This window comes from Homarus americanus, unplaced genomic scaffold, assembly GCF_018991925.1.
Source record: "Homarus americanus isolate GMGI-L3 unplaced genomic scaffold, GMGI_Hamer_2.0 scaffold16712, whole genome shotgun sequence".
NCBI lineage: Eukaryota > Metazoa > Arthropoda > Malacostraca > Decapoda > Nephropidae > Homarus > Homarus americanus.
Window position 1 is genome coordinate 5,733,288 of NW_024757794.1, and position 24,820 is coordinate 5,758,107.

Here is a 24,820-nt window from a genome sequence, read left to right on the forward strand (position 1 = left end):
TCGATGTGCTTCGTTCGGTTGCGGCGTACTGATGGGGTTGGTGAGAAATCCGATCCGTTGTTACCTCACTGCACTGAATAAACATTTCAGTTCGTATTTCACTGATGTTGACACCGATGCCTGGGACTGGGTTCGGCATCCATTTGTTGCCTATTCATCAGCTCATGGTCTCAGTGTAAAGGCAGAGGAAGAGCTATTGGAACTGTCATGCGATGGGACCCAGAGGATCCGGTTCCGTCAAGGTGTGCATGTAGACTTTTGGCCTTCTGTTCAACAGGAGTATCCTGAATTCGTTGCCACTGCTATGAAGATCTTGCTCCTTTTTCAAACTACGTACCTCTACGAGACATCTTTCTCAGCTCTGACAGCCATGAAGACCAAGTACAGGGCTCGGATGTATGTGGAGAATGACCTATGAGTATGCCTCTCGTCCATCCCTCCAAGGATAGAGAAGTTGTGCACTGAGAGACAGGAACCCACATCTCGCATTAATAATATATATATATATATATATATATATATATATATATATATATATATATATATATATATATATATATATATATATATATATATATATATATATATATATATATATATATATATATATATATATATATATATATAAAAGAGAGAGAGAGAGAGTCTCTGATGCTATTTCCCTGGTGGAGATATGTTGCATTTATTGATTTTGCTTGTTATATGTGTGTTCAAACACTGTCGTTACTGTGGTAGAGAGGGACTACTCAGTACATGTGTATTAGATGAAGGATGCTGTTTTGTTCCTCCTACTTTTGGATTGTACTTTTTTATTTGAATTGTTCTTTTGAGTTTTGATACTATCAAAGGTGCCACTTGGGGATGGGGTTAAAGTTACTTTTTGGCTACCGTTTGTGTGATTCACAGCTTTCCCTGAGTGTTAATATTCTGAAATGGTGCACATATATATCTAATACATTTCTTCCGATTTGTGTTTGTTTGTCCACATAATCTATATAGAAGTGTGAAAAATAGGCCTAATATAAAATTATTTTGGGGGGACATATGTGAGGGGGTCCTCGGTTTATTTTCTCTCATATAAGGGGTCCTTGTTTGAAAATTTTTTGAGAACCCCTGATGTAAAGGGCAAGTCAGGGTCTTCTCCAGTGATGTAAGCATACTGAGATACAGTGATACCTCGCTTTACGGGGTCAATTGAACCCATGGAGGCCCGCGTAAAGCGGGAAACGTGTAGAGTGAACAAGAGAACATATGGGATTAATTGAAATAGAGACTGGGCTGACCCCCAAACTCCACTTTTTCCCGACACAATACGTACGTTTTAGTAAAAATAACATCTTAACTTTATGATGGTATGCACACACACATAATATAGAAGAGAAATATCAATAGGAGAATAATAAACTGTAGGTTAGGTTAGAAAATATCAAGGTTAGGTTTAACACTTACGTTAGTAGAAGAGATGGGTCGGCGTACAGGAATGGAGGCTGGTTCTGAGGCAGAGGGCAGGCTACTGGCCCTCAGGTGAGTCATCATCACTGTCATCCACACTTATCAGGGCCTCCCTGACAAATCCCTCAAAGTCACCATCACTGTCTCTGTCACTATCACTGGCTTGGGCTGGCAGTGGTGGGTTGTGGGCGAAGAACTCGGTAATGCTTTGTTGATGGCTAGTGTTGATGTTGTCGTGATACACCTTGATGTACGGCTCCATAGCCTACAACAGCTGGGTGGTGAAGACTTCATACCGGTTATCATCAGGGTCGTCGGAAAGGAGGAGCTTCAGTTTCTCTACACGCTCAATGACACCCCTTACATTTACCATGCGATAACTTGCGTTCTTCTTGGGATGACGCACCACCTGCCTCTTCACTGACGTCATCTTCTTCTAACATCTCGTTGGCAGTCACATCAGGAACCCTTATCACCTCCATAATGTCGTCGTTGGTGGTCTCAGAGAAGCCTTTAGCTGTAACACTCTGCGCAGCTTCTCTGGCAAGGTCCACTGCTACTGCAACAGTCTGAACCTCACCAGTCACAGATTGACTCTGCCTCCCACCTGGGATACCTTGCAACACGTCTCCATGCGTGACGAACTGTTGCTACAGACAGCTGATCCCATGTCTCCACCAAGAAGTCCACAGCTTTCTTGACGATGAATTTCCTCCAAAAGTGTTTCACAAGTAGTTCTTGCTCTGCCAACTGTTGTTCCTCGTCCTCTTCGCTCTTGCTATCAGTGTCACCCAGGTTATGCAACTCATCCTTGGTGTTGGTATAGTCGTTCAGGAGCTAAAACTTCTTTGCAGAGAATGCAGCTTTCACATTGCAGATTAATTCTTGGTCCATGGGCTGGATTAATGACGTATTGTTGGGAGGAAGGAAGACCACTTTTACGTTGGGGTGACGATCCAACAGTAGGGGCGAGTGTCCTGGTGCGTTGTCAAGCAGCAACAAAATCTTGAATGGAACATTCTGTTGCTCACAGAATTTCTTTACATCTGGAACGAAACAGTCATCAAACCAGGAGAGGGACAGAGCAGAGAACATCCACGCTTTACATGCGGTCAGCCAGTGGACATTTAGCTTGGTCATGTCCATGTTCTTGTAGGCGTGAGGCTTGCGTGCTGTGTGGATCACCGATAACTTGAGCTTACAGGTACCGGAGGCATTGGTGGTAAACAGGACTGTGATGCGCTCCTTCTGCAACTTCCGGCCCCGACAATTGCTGGCAGTCTTGACAACGAAGGTCTTGGAAGGTAGCTTTTTCCAAAAGAGACCAGATTCGTCCATGTTGAACACCTGGTCGTCGGTGTACTGTCCTTCCTCCATAATCTCACGTAAAAACGGAGGAAAATCCCTAGCCGCAACACGGTCAGCACTAGCTTCTTCACCACCAATGTTAATGTTGGTGATCTTGTTCCTCTTCTTAAACCTCTGCAACCACCCAGAGGAAGCATTGAAGGGTTTGGGCTCTGCAATTCCCATCGTACATGACACTGCTGCGTACAGTTCACGTGCGTACTCCTTAACTGAGCGCGTGTCCACCGCCATGTTCCGTCTTGCCTGACGAATCAAGTAGCTCACAAGTAATTTCTCCGTTTTGAGAAGCACCTTGTTGTGGCAATACTTGATCATAGAAGCAACTGTAGACTTTGTGATGTTCATGTGTTCTTTTATCTTGGATGCATCTTTCTTGATTGTCCGGATCGTAGATTCGTTCACACCATGCTGGCGAGCCAAATCAACCTGTCTTGTTCCTTTCTCCAACTCTTGGATGATCTTGTATTTAATTTCGTAGCTTAGGGCATGTCGTATCTTCTTTGGCTTAGGGCGGCTGAGTCCAGGTAATGCAAGGTTTCTTTATGGTGGTGGTGGTGGTGGTCAGGTGATAGCCATTCTTATGGAACAATAGATACCGATATACACGGTGTAGCCGGGAGGGGTGTAACTGAAGCAGGTAGGTCAACGGGCTTCATCACTCCCACTGCGGGGCACATCATATTACATTAAACCAATCACAGCTAGTGGGGAAGGGAGGTAAGGATGCTTGGCCCAATCACAGTCCGATACGTCATATGACGTCACCGATAACGCAACAAAGACATACACTGCGCAACCTACTCGCGCCGCTTACCCAACATGGCGGGAGAGATGGCGGGAGGTTTGAATCCAAAAATGGCGCGGCGCGAGATGACCGCCAGCCGCTCTATGAGTAAAAGATTACATGCACCGCGTAAAGTGAACATTCCGGGTCTGGCAGGGTACCGCGTAAACGTGGAAACACATAAAAAAAAAACGAGTAAAGCGGGGTAATACTGTAATAGATTTCAAATACTGTACTGTCAAAAATAATGTATGATTCAGAGGTGAAAGTAGGCAAGGGAGAGTAAGACCAAGAAAGATATGGAAAGATGAGGTCAAGAATGCACTAGAAGTGACAACGATGGACATCCAGGAAGCAATGGTGTGCATGAATAGTGTAGAGTATTGTGTCGGGTGATTTCTGGAGAAGGAATTTCTACTGATGGGGTGATACTGGCTTGTGTGAAGTGACAAAGGTAAAACAGATTTGCAGCCATATTGTAAGTGAGCACTAATGCCTAATACATGTTTTACAGTAGTAGTAATAATGAATGTACAGTATAACAAAAAAATTATGGGTAAATGTTTGTGTGTATGTGCTTGTCTCTACTGAACCTACAGTATGGGAAAAAATTACCAGGTAAACTGACATGAAAAACACTGAACTATTGTACTGTATATACCAGGTGATTTTTTTATTCAAGAACACTAAATACCCATAATGGATGAGTTGTCGGTTCTGGGTAAACACAAGAAATAAACTCTGCCACATTCGTAGTGATACGGTATATATTTTGTAACAAAAGTTTAAAGTCCTGCTATAATAGTAGTGATATTTGTACAGTATTTCTCTAGAAACAGGGCCACCATTTGCAATGACATCACCAGTTTCCCAGCAGACGATGCTCTCCAACAAACTCACTGCTGCTGTTGGAGGTAGTACAAAGGATGGCCTCTTCAGACCCCACGTTTAGGTAAGTTTAAAGTTTATTTTTTACGGTCTAAGTCATGGACATTTTGTAAGTGAAGAAATGTGCCGCAAAGAGCAGCATATGGACATAAAAAACTCCCATGTTCACACCAGCTCAGTTGTCATGGTAGACTTTCTCTTTTTTTCCAGTGCATTTACAGAGTACTGTATATCAGTACTAGATGGAGATACGAGTCAATATAGAAGTAATAACATTGTCTGGACTTTGTTTTGAGAATGCATTGGGATTTATCATCATTTATATTAATTAATGGGTAAAATTTTACTTTAACTACCATAAGTATTTGGATGTTTAGATTTGAGATGGGCTATATTGGGTAAAGTTTAAGTTTTGGTTGTCTCTGTAATTAGACATGTAGACTATGTTTTTCTTCTGATGGTTTGCCATGTGTTATGAACGATTTAGACCTTTTTCTCTCTCGGAACTCACTAGTTTTGAGTTACTACCTACTACCCCCCCCCCCTTTTTAACAGTGTATGCTAAGCTAACCTAATAACTTATAACTCAGCATACCCTAACCTAACCTAATCTAGCCTAAGACTTGTATTTCCTTAAGCGATCAAAAAATGTTTTGAGACAGAAATTCTGTAGAGATAATGTGTCTTATTGTTTAAAGTACTTAAACCCATAGTTAGAATCTTAAGGTTCCCCAGATGACCAAAACCAAAATAATACCAATAATATTTTTAATGATTATACTATGAAATTTGTAGTATGGGCAATTATTATCAATTGAATTAGTTAATGTGCTTAGTAACATTTATGTATTCAAAATAGTATTACTGTACTGTGTTGCACAGTAAAGCACAATTAATTATCTGATAATATACTGTACAGCTACTCCTCGACTTACGACCACGCGGACATACGACCGCCCCAGTCGTACCAAATTGTTTTCAAATTACGTATTTTCGAGTCCCGACGTTAGTGATTGCGCTGTGTACTGACAAAATTTTCGTTTGTAATTCCCATTAAAATGGCTGGCAAGCTTAAAAGTGAGAGTTTTGTGGTGCTGAGAAGAAAAAGAGACACCCATATTAGATTTTCTATGTATTATCTTCGCATTTTCGACTTACGACCTGGAATTGGGTCCCTAACCCCGTCGTAAGTCGAGGAGTGGCTGTATATTTGCAGAGCCGATCAGCCGAGAAGGTTGGACAACTACTTCCAGGGTTCATCAGGGCAGATGAAAGAAATTTACCAAAATTAGATGTCTTTATGATTGTAGAGTATTATCAAGAACTCCGTCATCGAGCTATGAAGCACGTTAAATTACATCTGTCGTCTGATAATCTCAAGCCCATTCCCTGGCCATGGTCGTCCCTAGTCCTTCCACAACATTAAATATAGACATCAGAGACGAAAACTTACATTTTCCAGACATGAAATAGAGAACAGTGATGAAAACTTCCATGTTGGAGTTATCGGTCTTGAGCAGTAATTTATTTTAACCTAAAATTAAGGTATGCCTGTATATATACAGTATAGTCTTCATTTACGCGGTCAACTGAACCCGTGGAGGTCCGCGTAAAACGAGAAATGCGTAAACGAAATAACAGAACATATGGGATTAATTGAAATAGAGACTGGGCCGACCCCCAAACTACACTTTTTCCGACACAATATGTACGTTGTAGTAAAAATAACATCTTAATTTTATGATGGTATGCACACACAATTAATATTTAAGAGCAATATCAATAATATTAGGTTTTTTAACACTTACGTTAGGAAAAAAGATGGCTGGGCACACGGGGATGGGGGGTTGGTTCCGAGGCAGAGGGCAGATTATTGGCCCTCACCTGTATCACTTGTATCAATTGTATCACTATCCACCAAAGAGGCTTGTAGGGCCTCTTTGTCAAACCCCTCAAAGTCCATATCCTCACTATCACTGACTTGGGCCAGCTGTGGTGGGTGGCGGGTGAAGAACTCGATAATGTTTTGTTGACTGGGCGACCTTGTGCGCACCCTGCCTGCACCGCTTCCCGCGTAAATGATGGAATGAACCATGTAAATAAAAATTGTCGGTCTGGCAAGGTGCCGCATTAATGACCAAACGCGCAAACCAAATCCTCGTAAATTGAGACTATACTGTAAATTTAATACACACATCGAAATGATCTTCACAACAGTAGGTGCTGGGGAACTGTCGTCGAGCAGCAAGCCACCTCGTTCCTATCTTCTTATGTTTTGGTACTCTGATGAATATTTTGCTTGGTGAGGATTTGTCGGTGCTCTTGCACATTGGCACGAAGCACCAACGACTCTTTGTCCTTTCCTTGAACATTGTATATGGCCACAAGTCCTGTATTTTTGCTGGTAACATCACATACACCTCAGCTGGCTGCCTCCAGGCTCCCTCTCGGCAGCTCGAGCCAGTCTGTGACTTCACAACCAATCACAGAGCTTTTCGCAGTCACGTGACTTTTTAGCACCTTTAACCCTTTTTTTTACTTTTTGGCCCAATTTATTTAAAAATGTCATTACCATAGTGAATTTAAGCATTTTCTTTACCCATTGACCTGCCAACTTAAGAAAAAATTCCGACCAAACACTCGTCCATTCCCATACACTAAAAACTATATCAGTTAGGAACCTAATATTTTGCATAAATGTAGCCTTATGTTACAGAAAGATGTGGCATGATCCACACAATTGATTACCTTAAATGAAGTGCCAAAAGTGTCCACCACCATGTTGCAGGCACCAATTTATTCTTCTCAGCATACTGTCCAACACAGAATGTAACATTTAGCCGACGCATGTGTTTTTTTACTTTCACGCAGCCTGTTTCTCTGAACGGCTAGAATGTAACATTTAGCCGACGCATGTGTTTTTTTATTTTCACGCAGCCTGTTTCTCTGAACGGCTTCACCAGTTTCCGTATCACTGCAATTTGACACTCCCTAAACGATGCATTCTTGATGTATGTTCGACGAGAAACATGCTTTCTTCCAGTGGTGTCACCGAGTGAAAACATTAAATGCCACTGATGCATCACGTGAAACCTGATAAATATCAAAATCATGTTATACCTTTCGTAACATTAAGCTACATTTACACAAAATATTAGGTTCCTAAGTGATGTAGTTTTAAGTGTATAGGAATTATTTAGGGTTCTCGAATAAAAAAAAAAAAAAACACCCTGTATTAGTCAATCAAAAAGAAGCATAAAAATCAGTCAACAAATAATGTATCTATTATTTCAAAGACTAAACTGCAAGCTACAAATAAATACCTTGATATGAGGATGCAGGTTGTAGTGTTCTGCATAACTGTCCAAGTACTGAAGAACCTGACTATGATGAAGGAAAGATTCTTCCCCAGATGGAAACGGAAAATCTGGGAAGCCCATTACCTCCTTGGGTAGGTTTGTCCTAAATCAGATAAAAAAATAATTTATATACCCCGTATATATTTCAAGTACAGTAAATCCACAATGGAAATGTGGATAAGATAAATCTTGATAAAATCACACAGGGAAAAGGGAAACAATGGAGAAACTTAATTTTCGTCTTTATTCAAGACATCTTCAGAGGCAACTGAATTACAAAGACTGAAAGAGACTGACCTGACTTGACATGACTAGTTATGTCGCCCATTCTTATAAGCTCTTTTTTATGTTTGCTGTGGTGGCTAGTGTGTGGATTAGTGGATGACATATTTTTTTGACCTGACCTCATGTTTTGTAAGATCACCCTGTGTACATAAGTTCTCTTTCAGTCTTTGTAATTCAGTTGCCTCTGAAGATGTCTTGAATAAAGATGAAAGCTAAGGCTCTCCACTGTTTCACTTTTCCCTGTATGAATTTATAAAAACAAAAATAATAATAATAATAATAATTATACAGGGTGTCCCATAATTTTTCATACAACATATCACCAACGCTATTACAAGCATAACTCCAGTTGTACTTGAACGTGTTCTTCAGCAGTGGAGGACACGCATTGAAGAGTGTTTTCAACAAAATGGTAGTCATGTTGAGCATATTATATAAATAAAAATGGATTTTCATATAAAATATATTTTTCCTATGTACAGTATGGAAATTTATGGGACACCATATATATATATATATATATATATATATATATATATATATATATATATATATATATATATATATATATATATATATATATATATATATATATATATATATATATATATATATATATATATATATATATATATATATATATATATATATATATATATATATATATATATATATATATATATATATATATATATATATATATATATATATATATATATATATATATATATATATATATATATATATATATATATATATATACCTGATTATGCCATACTTGGTCAATAGAACCCAGAGGGTCCCGTGTTAAGTGAAATCAGCGTTAAGTGAACAACAGAACATATGGGATTAATTCCAATAGAAACCGGCCCGACCCCCAAACTCCACTTTTTGAAGACACATAACTATGTTGTAGTAAAAATAACATCTTAATTTTATGATGGTACATGCACACAATTAATACTTAAGAGAAATAGAGAAATACAGTCGCCAAGTTAATGTCCATTCAAATAATGGACTCAACTCCCTCCCCCTCTTCTCACACTACACTCGCTGGCTCTTCCCTCTCTGAGAAATTTTTGGGGGAAAACCAGGTATAGAAATAAATAATACCTCAAGCTAAAGTTAGGATAATATAATTGACATTGCCGGATTCCTTGTAAGACCAGGAATATTTTGAATATAAATGTCATATATTTTGCACAAAAGATAACATATGTACTTAGAGAAAAATTTTTATCTAAAATTTGTATGTCTAATGCAAAATATATGATGTTTATATTCAAAATGATCACCAAATTATAAGAATTCCAGCAATGTAAATTATATTCTGACCGGGTAATTTGTATGAATTTTATGAGCTAAAACAAATATCTTCAGTTAATAAAAAAAAAAATAATTCTCCACGGGGTAACAGATGGTCAGTCGGTCCCTCCCTCCCCCCACCAACCGTCCCAAGGAGATGTGTGGGATAACCACTAAATTTTAATAAATAATACCTCAAACTAAAGTTAGGATAATATAATTGACATTGCTGGATTCCTTGTAAGACCAGGAATATTTTGAATATAAATGTCATATATTTTGCACAAAAGATAACATAGTTACCTAGAGAAAAATTTTTATCTAAAAATTGTATGTCTAATGCAAAATATATGATGTTTATATTCAAAATGATCACCAAATTATAAGAATTCCAGCAATGTAAATTATATTCTGGCCGGGTAATTTGTATGAATTTTATGAGCTAAAACAGGCAGTCAGGCAGGGTGGGGCAAATCTAAAAATAGCGTCTCGAGCCAGACACTCACCGCGTATATGTGGAAAAAATCCGTGTTAAGTGAAAGTTCAGCTCTGGCGAGGCACCGCGTATATGATAAAACGCGTTAAGTGAAACCGCGTTAGGCGGGGTAATACTGTGTATATAATATAATATATATGTTGATAACCACAAGGAAAGAAGAAACACGATTCCCAGCGCTTTTCTTTCCTTGTATTATCCATATACGAATCACGCGCACCTACAGTGATTTACTTGCATATATATATATATATATATATATATATATATATATATATATATATATATATATATATATATATATATATATATATATATATATATATATATATATATATATATATATATATATATATACAGTCAACCCTCACTTTACGCGGTTAATGTAACCCACAGGGTACCGAGGAAAGTGAGAAACGTGTAAAGTGAATAACATAACATATGGGATTAAATGAAAGAGACCAGCTGACCCCCAAACTCCACTTTTTCCGACACAATACCTATGTTCTAGTAAAAATAACATCTTAATTTTATGATGGTACATGCACACAATTAATACTTAAGAGAAATAGAGAAATACAGTCGCCAAGTTAATGTCCATTCAGATAATGGACTCAACTCCCTCCCCCTCTTCTCACACTACACTCGCTGGCTCTTCCCTCTCTGAGAAATTTTGGGGGGAAAACCAGGTATAGAAATAAATAATACCTCAAGCTAAAGTTAGGATAATATAATTGACATTGCTGGATTCCTTGTAAGACCAGGAATATTTTGAACACAAATGTCATATATTTTGCACAAAAGATAACATATTTACTCAGAGTAAACATTATATCTAAAATTTATATGTCTAATGCAAAATCTATGATGTTTATATTCAAAATGATCATCAAATTGTAAGAATTCCAGCAATGTAAATTATATTCTGGCCGGGTAATTTGTATGAATTTTATGAGCTAAAACAAATATCTTCAGTTAATAAAAAAAAATATATATTCTTCACACCATGGTGCCAGGTGGTCGGTGGTCGGTCGCCGGTCCCTCCCTCCCTCCTTCCCACCCCCCACCAACCATCCCTACCAGATGAATGTGTGGGAATACCAGACTGTTTACCTTTTTAGTAATAAATAATAAATCAGACTAAAGTTAGGATAATATAATTGACATTGCTGGATTCCTTGTAAGACCAGGAATATTTTGAATATAAATGTCATATATTTTGCACAAAAGATAACATATTTACTCAGAGTAAACATCATATCTAAAATTTATATGTCTAATGCAAAATCTATGATGTTTATATTCAAAATGGTCATCAAATTGTAAGAATTCCAGCAATGTAAATTATATTCTGGCCAGATAATTTGTATGAATTTTATGAGCTAAATAAAAAAATTATACTTCACCCGTGTAAACGGGTACACCCACCGCGGAATGTGAGCATCCTGGGTTCTGGCAGGGCACCGTGTAAACGTGGAAACGCGGAATGTGGGACCGGAATGTGGGACCGCGTAAAGTGAGGGTTGACTGTATATATATATGTATATATATATGTATATATATATATATATATATATATATATATATATATATATATATATATATATATATATATATATATATATATATATATATATATATATATATATGTGTGTGTCTCTGCTATAACGCGATAATGTGTTCTTGTAAAAATATCGTTATAGAAAATCGTAATAGAAATAACAGGGCTTATGGAGAAAATAGGGTTAGGTGCAGTTTACTCGAAATCGAAAAAATTTAGTAGTTAGCCTAACACAAAGGATAGCACAGTCTAAATAAATGTTACATTCATATCTAATAATGAAATCATACAGTAAATTTAACACTTTACCTTGAAAAAACATGAATGTAACTTGATGGGGGAGAAGGGTGATTTTGAGGTTGATAACATCAAGCTTCTCTTCAAGTGTTATATCCTTTCTTTTACGATAATCACCGGGAATTCTATCATCAGAATGCTTTTTGGAGATATTCTTCTTTACCATATTCACAGTTAATACCACAAAATTGGAGAAATAGTAAGCAAAAATCGCGTTATAGCAAACAAGCGATCGCATTATACAAATATTGTTCCGAATTCATAAATCGCGTTAGAGCAAATTCGCGTTATCAAAACACGCGTTATAGCAGAACTATATATATATATATATATATATATATATATATATATATATATATATATATATATATATATATATATATATATATATGCAAGTAAATCAATGTAGTGCTAATTGAAGAAAATTTCAAGTAATTCAGTGAGCACAGACCTCAGTCTGCACCACCCCCTGAAGATGTGAAATGCCCAAAGCCGCCTGGGGAACCTGTGGTTTCTTCCTTCCCTTGTATATATATATATATATATATATATATATATATATATATATATATATATATATATATATATATATATACATATATTACATATATATATATATATATACATACATACATACATATATTAGGGTTAATTCCCTCACACTTGATGCTGGTTAATAAACTGAGGGTACTCATGAGCAGAAACGCGTAAAGTGAATAACATAACATATGGGATTAATTGAAATGGAGTCCAGGCCAATCCCCAAACTCCACTTTTTGACGACACATAACTATGTTGTAGTAAAAATAACATCTTAATTTTATGATGGTACATGCACACAATTAATACTTAAGAGAAATAGAGAAATACAGTCGCCAAGTTAATGTCCATTCAAATAATGGACACGACTCCCTCCCCCTCTCACACTACACTGCCGGCTCTTCCCTCTCTGAGAAATTTTGGGGGGAAAACCAGGTATAGTAATAAATAATACCTCAAACTAAAGTTAGGATAATATATTTGACATTGCTGGATTCCTTGTAAGACCAGGAATATTTTGAATATAAATGTCATATATTTTTCACAAAAGATAACATACTTACTCAGATTAAACATTTTATCTAAAAATTTTATGTCTAATGCAAAATATATGATGTTTATATTCAAAATGATCATCAATTTGTAAGAATTCCAGCAATGTAAATTATATTCTGGCCGGATAATTTGTATGAATTTTATGAGCTAAATTAAAAAAAATTATACTTCACCGTGTAAAGGGGTACACCCACCGCGGAATGTGAGCATCCTGGGTTCTGGCAGGGCACCGCGTAAACGTGGAAACGCAGAATGTGGGACCGCGTAAAGTGAGGGTTGACTGTATATATATATAAATATATATATAAATATATATATAAATATATATATATATATATATATATATATATATATATATATATATATATATATATATATATATATATATATATATATATATATATATATATATATATATATATATATACTGTATATATATATTTTACTAATTTATTGTTTTTTTTATTACAAATATTAATGATATTCTTTATTTCAGGGGTTTAGATGCATATTTATGCACTTTTTTACAATTTTTACAATTTTATATTATATTTTTCAGAGTTAAGTGGTTGTATTTGGGGGCCTGGAACGGATTAATCCTATAACGAACGAATGCTATAACGAACAAGGTTCTAGAACCAACATCCCTAATATATATATATATATATATATATATATATATATATATATATATATATATATATATATATATATATATATATATATATATATATATATATATATATATATATATATATATATATATATATATATATATATATATATATATATATATATATATATATATATATATAATAACATACAGTCGGCCCTTAATGCTAATGCCAAGGTAACAGAGATACCTGTGAATGTTAAAATCCGTGGCACTTTTGCTGCCCCCCATGTCCTTATTTACTGTATATACCTGTGTGTAGTTCGAGTTTTTAAGACCAAATTATTTTGCAAAAAATTGGGGGTCGACCTCTAAAAGGGTAATAGTTTCGTTAGGTTGAAAAATATTTACCAGTAACTACAGGTAGTTCTGCTATAACGCGATAATTGTGTTCTTGTAAAATATCGTGTTATAGAAAATCGCGTAATAGAAATAACAGGGCTTATGGAGAAAATAGGGTTCGGTGCAGTTTACTCGAAATCGAAAAAATTTAGTAGTTAGCCTAACACAAAGGATAGCACAGTCTAAATAAATGTTACATTCATATCTAATAATGAAATCATACAGTAAATTTAACACTTTACCTTGAAAAAATATGAATGTAACTTGATGGGGGAGAAGGGTGATTTTGAGGTTGATAACATCAAGCTTCTCTTCAAGTGTTATATCCTTTCTTTTACGATAATCACCGGGAATTCTATCATCAGAATGGTTTTTGGAGATATTCTTCTTTACCATATTCACAGTTAATACCACAAAATTGGAGAAATAGTAAGCAAAAATCGCGTTATAGCAAACAAGCGATCGCGTTATACAAATATTGTTCCGAATTCATAAATCGCGTTAGAGCAAATTCGCGTTATCAAAACACGCGTTATAGCAGAACTCACTGTACCAGTAAACAATGGAAACGACGCACCAACGCACCACCCGCTGTGAGTGTAGGTACAGTCGCCAGGGCAGTCTCTTGCGTCATCATAGCTAGCCCAAAGTAGCCAAATCCATGGTATGGTATACACAGAACGATGTAAAACAAAGTATTCATTTGTTAAAGTTTATTTATAGATACTGTACATAAATTTTTGTTCATTACATTTGAAACATCAATCTTTGTTAATTAAATTTGATACAAAAGAAAACTACGATACCGTACTTTCATTAAAATATTACATCACAAGTATATTTTACCTTAACTGTGACTGAATGAATATATTCTCAGAAATAAATATGAAATGTAATATTTTGGCTGAAATGGCGTACATATTACCGTACAGTGGAAAGTGGGATAAAATTATGAAAACAATGACTTTCGCTTTCTTTCGTTGTTCAAAAAATTTTACCGTAATCGCTTTTCGAATGGTTTTCAGTTAAAAAACTGTTGTACTGTACTCGTACTGTATTACAATAATATTCTATCCTATTAGCCTTATAATCCCACAACTGAAAACCATTCGAAAAGCGATTACGGTAACATCTTTTGAACGAAAGAAAGCGAGTCATTGCTTTCGTCACTTTCCACTGTAATACGTACATCATTTCAGCAAAAATATTACATTTCCATGTTCTCAGAAATAAATGGTAGTTTTGTTGAAACGTAATGTACAGTATTTAATATTAAAATGCAAAAATAGCTATAAAAACAATTAATACACCCGTAATGTACTGGCTGGCATCTCGTCCCTGCTCCCGCGTCCAAGGTCACCACTCCTCCCAACTCGCTCCCTCCTCCGCCTCCTCCACCGTCACTAATGCCGACAACAAACACAAATGTTTTGTGAATAACTGCACCTCCACTTCCTATGTACAGTACTGAACTGTACTGTGCTGTACATTTTTACAAACAATAAACATGGCAAGAAAAGCTATTAATAAAAAAGAGATAAAAACTTCACTTTACTGTACAGTTCCTATCCTCGGCGACAGGACGGGGGTCATCGGGCTCATCGTCACTCAATTCCATAACAAGTGGTGAAGTGGGGGCGACGGTGGATTCAGCTGCTTCCTCACTGCCGCCAGTGATTGGTGTTAAATCTCTCCTTCGGTGATCAAAGAACATGGTGATGGGGAATTGTCGTCTCTTTCATTCATTTCTTCCATGATGTTTTTGTATGGAGCGAAAACGTCATCCATCCCTTGCATGAATTTCAGGGCACGCACCATGGAGGGGTCCATACTATAGGCCAGGTTTTTCAGTGCCTCAATATTCCTGGTCATCTCCCCCAACTTCTCCAACGTTATTTCTTGGTGCTCTTCCTCTTCCTCATCCTCTTTCCCTTTCGCTTCCTCTTCCTTGCCTGAGTCTACTAACTCCTGTAGATCCTCCTCGGTCAGCTCAGTGTCGTGCTCTTCAATTAGCTCCCTAATCTCGTCCTCTGCCATGTCCCGGAAGCCTTCAGCAGCCACTTTCCTTGACAGTGCCAGGGTCTTTCTGAATATTTTCATTAAAATCCATCAAAATCATTTTCCTTGTCATCGTCTTAAGCACCAAACAGCTCCTCCCAGTCTTTTCCTTGAACAGGGCTAGAGGGTACGTGTTTTTCGAATCGTTTTCAATTAAAAGAATGTTACAGCACATGTATATTTTACCTAAACTGTACCTGAATGAATATATTCTCAGAAATAAATAGTAGTTTTGCTGAAACGTGATGTATTTCAATGTAAAATAGGATAAAATACATGACGAAAACAAGAGACTTTACCTAACCTTCCGATGTTCAAGATATGTTACTCGTTTTTTTAGTAGTTTTCGGTTAAAATACTCTTATATTAGTGATATTCTATTCATACTGTGCTTGATATAATACATTCATGGAAATGTTATATTTTTGCAACTACAATGCTGATGTCAACACAAGCATGGTTACAGCGAGATTGACTGAGTGAGGGAGAGCTATGCGTGTGTGTGTGAGGTTGCGGGAGCGGGCGGTGTCCCGTGTTCGGTGCCGCGTGCGAGTTGAATGGGGCGCGATTTGAATGTACTTCAATTACTTCAATGTACAGAATATTCCTCCAGCGGGGCAATCCGCGTATTTGCAAATCCGTGAATGCTAAACCCGTGTATGTGAAGAGCCGACTGTATATATATACAGTGGTCCCTCGGTAAAGAGCACAATCCGTACCAGAAGGTTGCTCGTTAACCGAAAAACTCGTTAACTGAAACCATTGTTTCAATGGGTTTTTGGGTAATTGGTTCCAGCTCACCGAAAATTGCCTAAATTCAACAAAAAAGGTAGAAAAGTACACTTACTTTGAGGTGTGTGTGTAGAAGGCTCCTGCATGATGATGCTGATGTGAATTTGAAGTGGGAGGTGCAGGAGGAGAAGGAAGTGGAGGTGGAGGAGAAGCATTTTACTGCTTCTTGGAAGGTGAGTCACCTTCCATGAAAATGTCAGGAACCTCTGGACTGACAGATTCTCCACCATGAACATCCTCTCTCCTTTTTGAAGTGGAAGGCTGAGGGCTAGCATCTTGTTCCCTCTGCCTTTTACTGAAGAAAGTGTCAATTGTGGTCTGTGGGGCATCTCTCCTCCTCATCATCATTAACTCATGTTTAAAGAAGGAGACCATTGTGTCCTCAACATGACACAAAGTTAGTTCAGATTTTTCCACATCTGGGTGCCTTGAAGCCAGTTTCCTGAACTTCTCCCAGTAGTAAATAGCATCTTTCAACTCTGAAGTTGACATATGGTCATCACTTTCCGTTTCCTCCTCACCACTGTCAGCCTCTAACATCTCATCCAGTTGCTGCAAGTCTTCAGGAGTAAGTTCCTCCTCATGAGACATCACAAGCTCTTCGACATCATCCTCCTCCACTTCAAGGCCCAATGACTGACCAATGGACACAATCTCCTGGTCCAACTCTGTTTCTTCCTCAAATCCCTCAAAATCATGGACTACTGATGGCCACAGTGCTTTCCATGAAGAATTGAGGGATCTAGTGGAGACTTCTTGCCATGATGACACAATCAATTTTACAGCCTCCAGGATGTTGAATTGTGTTTATCAGAACTGTTTCAGTGTTAGTTCAGGATGAGTGGAAGTTGCCTGATGACACCTCCTAAACATTTTCTTCATGTACAACTTCTTGAAGTTGCTGATCACATTCTGGTCCATTGGCTGTATGATTGATGTAGTGTTGGGAGGCAAATACAACACTTTCACAGTCAAATTGAGACTCCAAAGTTCTGGCAAGTTCAGGGTCATGACCAGGGGCATTATCCATGAGGAGAAGAGCCTTTAAAGGGAGTTTATTGGTGGTTAGGTAGCTCTTGACAGAAGGGCAAAACACCTCAACAGCCCATTCATTAAAGAGCTGTCTTGTCACTCATGCCTTACGGTTGGACTTCCAATAAACTCCAAGCTTTGCTCTTACCACTTTCTGTTGCTTGAACACCCTGGGGTTTTCAGAGTGGTAGACGAGCATAGGCCTAAGTCGGAAATCCCCTGAAGCATTAGCACCAAGCAATGGAGTGAGACGGTCTTTCATGGGTTTATGACCAGGTAAAGAGGCTTCATCTCTGGTGATGAATATTCTTTTGGACATCTTTTTCCAGAACAGCCCAGTTTCGTCCACATTGAACACTTGCTGTGGAAGATAGTTTTCTTCTTTCATCAGTTCTTTAAATTCCACTAAAAACTTCACTGCCCCTTCCTTATCAGCACTAGCAGCCACACCATGCCTAAACACTGAAAATGTCACTTCTTTTCTTAAATTTTTCGAACCAGCCTTTGCTGGCCCGAAAATCTTCAAATTTTGTGCCTGAAGAACCAGGTTGATCTGTCTTTAAATGTTCGTAAATCTCCCTGGCTTTCACAAATGAATTCAGTAGAAACTGAATCAACTTTCATCTGTTTTTCCCTAATCCAGATGAGAAGTAACCTCTCAGTTTCTGCAATTAGGGATCTACTTTTAAACACTCTGGTAGATTTGTCTCTCACTTTCACTTCTTTAAATTTGTCTTTCTGTGCAAGAATTGTCAACACAGTTGATGTCGACATTCCATATTCTTTGCATAGCGCATTTGTTCTAATGCCTTCTTCATGTTTTTTTATAATTTCCTGCTTGGTTTGGATTGAAATCGCTTTTCTTGATCTCTTACGCCCCATGCTCGATTCAAGCAATGTCAACACGTGATTTTTTAAGTTTAAACTAGCTGTAAATAAAGAATATTTTCTTTAAAATAACACTGCACTGCACTATATATATTGTCAATATGTAAAATAAATTTCAAAATGACCAATAATTTGCTTGGAAACACAGAAAAAAAGCGTTTAGTTGACGAGAGTCTCAAGCAAGATGTTACCTCCACTGAAAACAGAGAGAGACTAATGCTTGTTTGGTGTGTTAAAAGGCTGGATGGCGCACCACAAACTAGTGACCTTACCTTCAATTATGTTCAATAATTGTTAAAATGACTAGAAAATTTAATATTAAACTTTTAAAATTATTGAATAGTATAAACTTCTTGATATTTACTAAAATAGTAAGGAATTTAAGCCCTAGAACCGATTACTGTATTGGCGGACTAATACTACAGCTGGTTGACTGCCAAGTGCAAGCGAAAACTTGTTGAGGTCGGCTCGTAAAAAACTCGTTAATCGAGGGATTGCTCGTTAACCGAAGTTAAGAATCTTATGGGAGGTAACTTGTGAACCGAGGCGCTCGTTAACCGAGGGATCAGTGTATTTATCAAGATTTATCTTATCCACGTTTTCATTGTGGATTTACATGAATGAAATATATATATATATAAAGGCCATTGAGAGTTTCCTTCCTCACCTCCATCCTTAGTGCGAGATCTCCTACATGTACGTATGGATGTGAGCCTAACAAAGAGAAAATAGACAAACACAAAGAGAAATTAGACAACTCTTCAGGTGAAACAAAAACTACACAATGCTGAAATAGTTATATAAACAATTACAGTATCATCTACAGTAATACCTCGGTTTACGCGGGTTTCGTTTACGCGTTTTATCATTTACGCGGTACCCTGCCAGAACCAGAATGCCCAATTTAAGCGGTGCATCTACTCATATACACAGAGAGCGGCTACTAACGTAAGTGTTAAACCTAACCTTGATTTTTTCTAACCTAACCTAACATAAGTGTTAAACCTTGATTTTTTCTAACCTAACCTGACGTAAGTGTTAAACCTTGATTTTTCTTTTACCTGGTACAGTATATTATTCTCTTATTGATATTTCTCTTCTATATTATGTGTGTGTGCATACCATCATAAAGTTAAGACTATTTCAATTAATCCCATATGTTCTGTTATTCCATTTACGCGTTTCTCGTTTTATGCGCTACTCCGCGGGTTCAATTGACAACGTAAATCGGGGTATTACTGTACAGTCAACCCTCACTTTACGCGGTCAATTGAACCCACGGAGGCCCGCGTAAAGCGAGAAACGCGTAAAGTGAACAACATAACATATGGGATTAAATGAAATAGAAACCGGCTGACCCCCAAACTCCACTTTTTCCGACACAATACCTATGTTCTAGTAAAAATAACATCTTAATTTTATGATGGTACATGCACACAATTAATACCTAAGAGAAATAGAGAAATACAGTCGCCAAGTTAATGTCCATTCAAATAATGGACTCAACTCCCTCCCCCTCTTCTCACACTCCTGGCTCTTCCCTCTCCGAGAAATGTTTGGGGGAAAACCACTAGATTTTAAGGTATAGTAATAAATAATACCTCAAGCTAAAGTTAGGATAATATAATTGACATTGCTGGATTCCTTGTAAGACCAGGAATATTTTGAATATAAATGTCATATATTTTGCACAAAAGATAACATATTTACTCAGAGTAAACAAAATACTTAAAGTAGATCTAAAATTTGTATGTCTAATGCAATATCTATGATGTTTATATTCAAAATGATCATCAAATTGTAAGAATTCCAGCAATGTAAATTATATTCTGGCCTGGTAATTTGTATGAATTTTATGAGCTAAAACAAATATCTTCAATAAATAAACAATATATAATTACCAAAATACTATCTGTCAATCAAAATACCCCACCTCCCCCCCTCTTCCCACCTGCTCCCTGGGTCCCTCCCTCCCTCCCTCCCTACCCCTCACCCCCACCTTCCCTCCCTACCAGAGAAATGATTGGGTTATAACAGTATGTTTACATTTTTAGTAATAAATAATACCTCAGACTAAAGTTAGGATAATATAATTGACATTGCTGGATTCCTTGCAAGACCAGGAATATTTTGAATATACACGTCATATATTTTGCACAAAAGATAACATATTTGCTCTGAGTAAACAAAATACTTGCATTAGATCTAAAATTTGTATGTCTAATGCAAAATCTATGATGCTTATATTCAAAATGATCATCAAATTGTAAGAATTCCAGCAATGTAAATTATATTCTGGACGGATAATTTGTATGAATTTTATGAGCTAAATAAAAAAATTATACTTCATCCGCGTATACGAGTAGGTGCACCGCGTAAAGTGGGAATTCCGGTTCTGGCAGGGTACCGCGTAAATGTAGAAACGCGTAAAATGAAACCGAGTAAAGCGAGGGTTCACTGTACTGTGTTAAATATCCCCACATGCATGCATATAACAGGAGCTGCCTGGTTTGGATATCATATTGACAACTTACTTCAGATTTTCATATATGCTTGAATGAATTGGCAAATCAAATTCATCTTTTCCTCGCTGGGGTGTGTACACCCAGGTTCCCCCCGATTGTAATGATTTTTCCCATACAACTGGTGACATGCCACGAGTGGCCAGGATGTGACGAGCTGCACACAAACCTGCTGCACCGGCTCCTATCACCCCCACCAGTTTCATTGTCCTGCAAAGAAAATAAATATATCTAAATACAATAGCAGACATATCTTCTGGCAGGGAAGGGGGAGGGGGGGGGTCAAGCTATATCTATCTTGGCAAGACCATATGTATACAGGTACTTCAATCAATATTTTTTTTTTATTTACCATTTCCACCACTTATCAGCTTGCTAGCTTTATATATATATATATATATATATATATATATATATATATATATATATATATATATATATATATATATATATATATATATATATATATATATATATATATATATATATATATTTCATTAGCCCAATAAAGCACGCGGACTCACTGTAGGTGTGCGTGATCTAGGTATATGCTGATAACCACAAGGAAAGAAGAAAACACGAGAAATCACTTCTCGACTAGTATTTGGTGTCACAAAGTAAAAAAAGAATTGGAAAACTTACTTTAATCTGAGTTAATAGATCGCGTGCATGTACCGAGGGAGCAAGTAATTACCCAAATGTAGTCGCAATGAAGTCAAATGATGGTTCTACAAGCATAAATCGGGCTGTGAATCACTTTTCGATTATTATTTGGTGTCATAAAGTCACAAAAAATTGGTAAACTTAATTTAATCTGAGTTGTGTTAGGTTAGGTTAGGTACATGCACTCGATCTATTAACTCAGATTAAATTAAGTTTACCAATTTTTTGTTACTTCGTGACACCAAATGCTAGTCGAGAAGTGATTGGCAGTCCGATTTATTCATGTAGGACCATTATTTGACTTAATTGCGGCTACATTTGGGTAATTAGTCGGACCCGCCATGCACAGGCCAACCGGCCTATTGCAGACTCCTTATTTTCTTATGTTCATACCCACAAATGTTAAGTAACGTTTATTTTAAAAATATCAATTTGTTAACACATTTTCACAAACTACAACAGTGTCCACTATAAAATAACAGTGATAATCAGGCGTTTATATAATAGTTTTCAATCAATTTCGGCCGCGGGTTAGTCCTATATAATTACCAAAACTGGCTATAGATTCCAACTTTATTACCATAATACACAGTTGAAAAGGCTATTGTGTAATGGCAAAAACCATTAACAGTTGTAAATAACAGGGATTACTTATTACTTACCTGTGGAAGTGCTACTATCAATCCAATCCCTAAAAAGAGTCACCATGAGCTGCACTACACTGGCAGTAGGATATGCTGTACTGGCAGAATGGCAGTAATTCCTACTCAAATCTTAAGAAGTGGGTCCCTAAGTTGTTGTCGCAATACTATACCCTCTCACTCTTAATTATGCAATGAAACAGATTAATATGAAGTGAATGTATAAACAATATATCTTCAGGTATGATTATTGCTATTACTTTCGTCATTCCCCCACTCTATCAACGATAGCGTTATCAAGTCACTATCGATCTCAAATTATCATTGATAAGGCTATAATTATATACAGCGCATCTATGTCACGCTAAAAAGTGTTAGAAAAACTTTCACAAGATCTCAAATTAAATATCACAGCAAAATAATGCAGGACCCGTTTGGACCGACCTCTGGCTAATGTTGTCCCAAACCCACTATCAAACCCCCACACCGAAAAATAAAACTTTATATTCAGAATGCAATGCAATTGATAATATTTGCATTGTTTATGATAGGCCTATTATTTTCTACTCATAAAAAATAACAAGTGTTTTGATTATCCCCACGACCATTAGAGGTTCGGGGCTTGTGGTATGGGGGATTCGGTAGTTGATTTCAGATTACGTGACACTTAGGGCCGTATTCCTAGTCATTACGACGATAATGACGATCACGATCATCATCACGATGATCGTGTGTCGGGATGCAACCACCCAACGCTGAGTGCCATATTCCTAGACACTTACATGAGCGTGTAAACACGGCAGCTCGTGTCGGATGGCAAAATTTTTTTTGGCCATGCGCGAATGCCAAATGTATTATTTCACATAATTAGAAAGACGATTTTGAGAGATATTTAGTTGTTATTTTATACCGGCACAATAATATATTGTAAATATATATTTTTTTATAAAATTGAACTTTATTATCTGTTCGAAACAAAATAGATAATTTTTTCATCTGAGTACTTGGCAACAATGTTTGCGCGCGGGTTATCAAACATGGAGGTAGTAAGAGAACGTTCTGCAGCTCTGTCTGAAACCCAACGTATGGCACTTTTGCGCCATATTGAGCAAAGGCCAATCATTGAGGATAGGTCTACAAGCAACACCATAAATTATAGGAAAAGAAAGGCCTGGGATGAAATTACTGCTTCATTCAACGCCAGCTATGATCCACTTGTTTTACCTGGTCCTATCCCAGGGCCATCATCTGTGTCTTCTGCACAATTTACTGAAGTTCCATCTACTGTTTATCGACCTCTATTTTCACCCTCTGTTCCTGTCTCACAAGTCATTGTTCCTGCCTCACCAGTCATTGCTCCTGCCTCACCAAACATTGCTCCTGCCTCACCAAACATTGCTCCTGCCTCACCAAACATTGCTCCTGCCTCGGCAGTCAATGCCCCTGACTCACTATCGAGTGATATTGCCTCACCCCCTCCTGCTCATGCTTCCAACCAACACCTTTATTCAGTGTCCAGGGCATCTGGTTCTCGGCCAAGGAGCAAACCAAGGCGAACTAGGAGGGTGACAAGTGTCTATGAAATGTGTGATAAAAGACAAGAAGAGTTACATAAATCTAAGTTGTACAGATTGAATAGGGAGCATGAGGAGGAAATGAAACTGAAAAAAGAAATGATGTTAACACAAAAACTACAACAAACTGCAATTGAAAAGACACATGAAAAATTGAATAATTCTTTGGATTTGTTAGATAGTGTTTTAAGGAAAGCAGGAGCTGCATATGATGCCATGGCTAAAACATATGAATGAGGTTGTAATATTTCAGAAATTGGCATCTAAAGTAAAAGTTATTCGTTCTATTTCTTACATATTCAACTAATTTTATTTGAAGGAAATAAACATACATGTGTTTATTTTGACAAAGGTTTTTTTGTTTACAAAAGCTGTCATAAGTATGGCAGGTAATTATTTGTGGGGGATGAATATTTATAATATACATAAAGGCTGTGATTTTCAAAAATTGAATTTATTTCCTGTGATAAAGAATAAAGTTTTGTTTGGTGTATACAGGTATTTATAAAATATGTTATACTGTGCAAAGTACTGTACAGAGGATATGTTTCTTTTATTAAATTTTATGCATTGATATAAATAGCTGTAGAGAAGGAGTGAACCATTTCTTTTTGTGCCCAAGATAGAAATATTTTCATGTCAGTTACAAATATTGTCCAAAGTATGGCAGTTAAGATTTATTTTTATATATCTATAATATAAGCTGTGAATTTCAGGAAATGCAGAACTATGTATAGAAAAATTA

General features: G+C 36.9%; 1 protein-coding gene across 4 annotated transcripts in view; it reads right to left on the reverse strand.

Moving 5' to 3' along the window:
- The window catches only part of LOC121857778 (flavin-containing monooxygenase FMO GS-OX-like 2), a 71,038-nt gene extending 47,712 nt beyond the window's left edge, over nt 1–23,326 (reverse strand). For 2 of the 4 annotated variants that reach the window (XM_042353962.1, XM_042353965.1), the window contains exons 1-3: nt 23,284–23,326; nt 21,210–21,407; nt 7,816–7,954 (exon numbers count right to left, since the gene is read on the reverse strand). In XM_042353962.1, coding sequence (XP_042209896.1) covers nt 7,816–7,954; nt 21,210–21,407; nt 23,284–23,285 — 339 coding nt within the window. In that variant the 5' untranslated portion in view covers nt 23,286–23,326. The other 2 variants (XM_042353964.1, XM_042353963.1) reach the window with 2 other exon arrangements.
- Nucleotides 23,327–24,820: the final 1,494 nt, after the last annotated feature.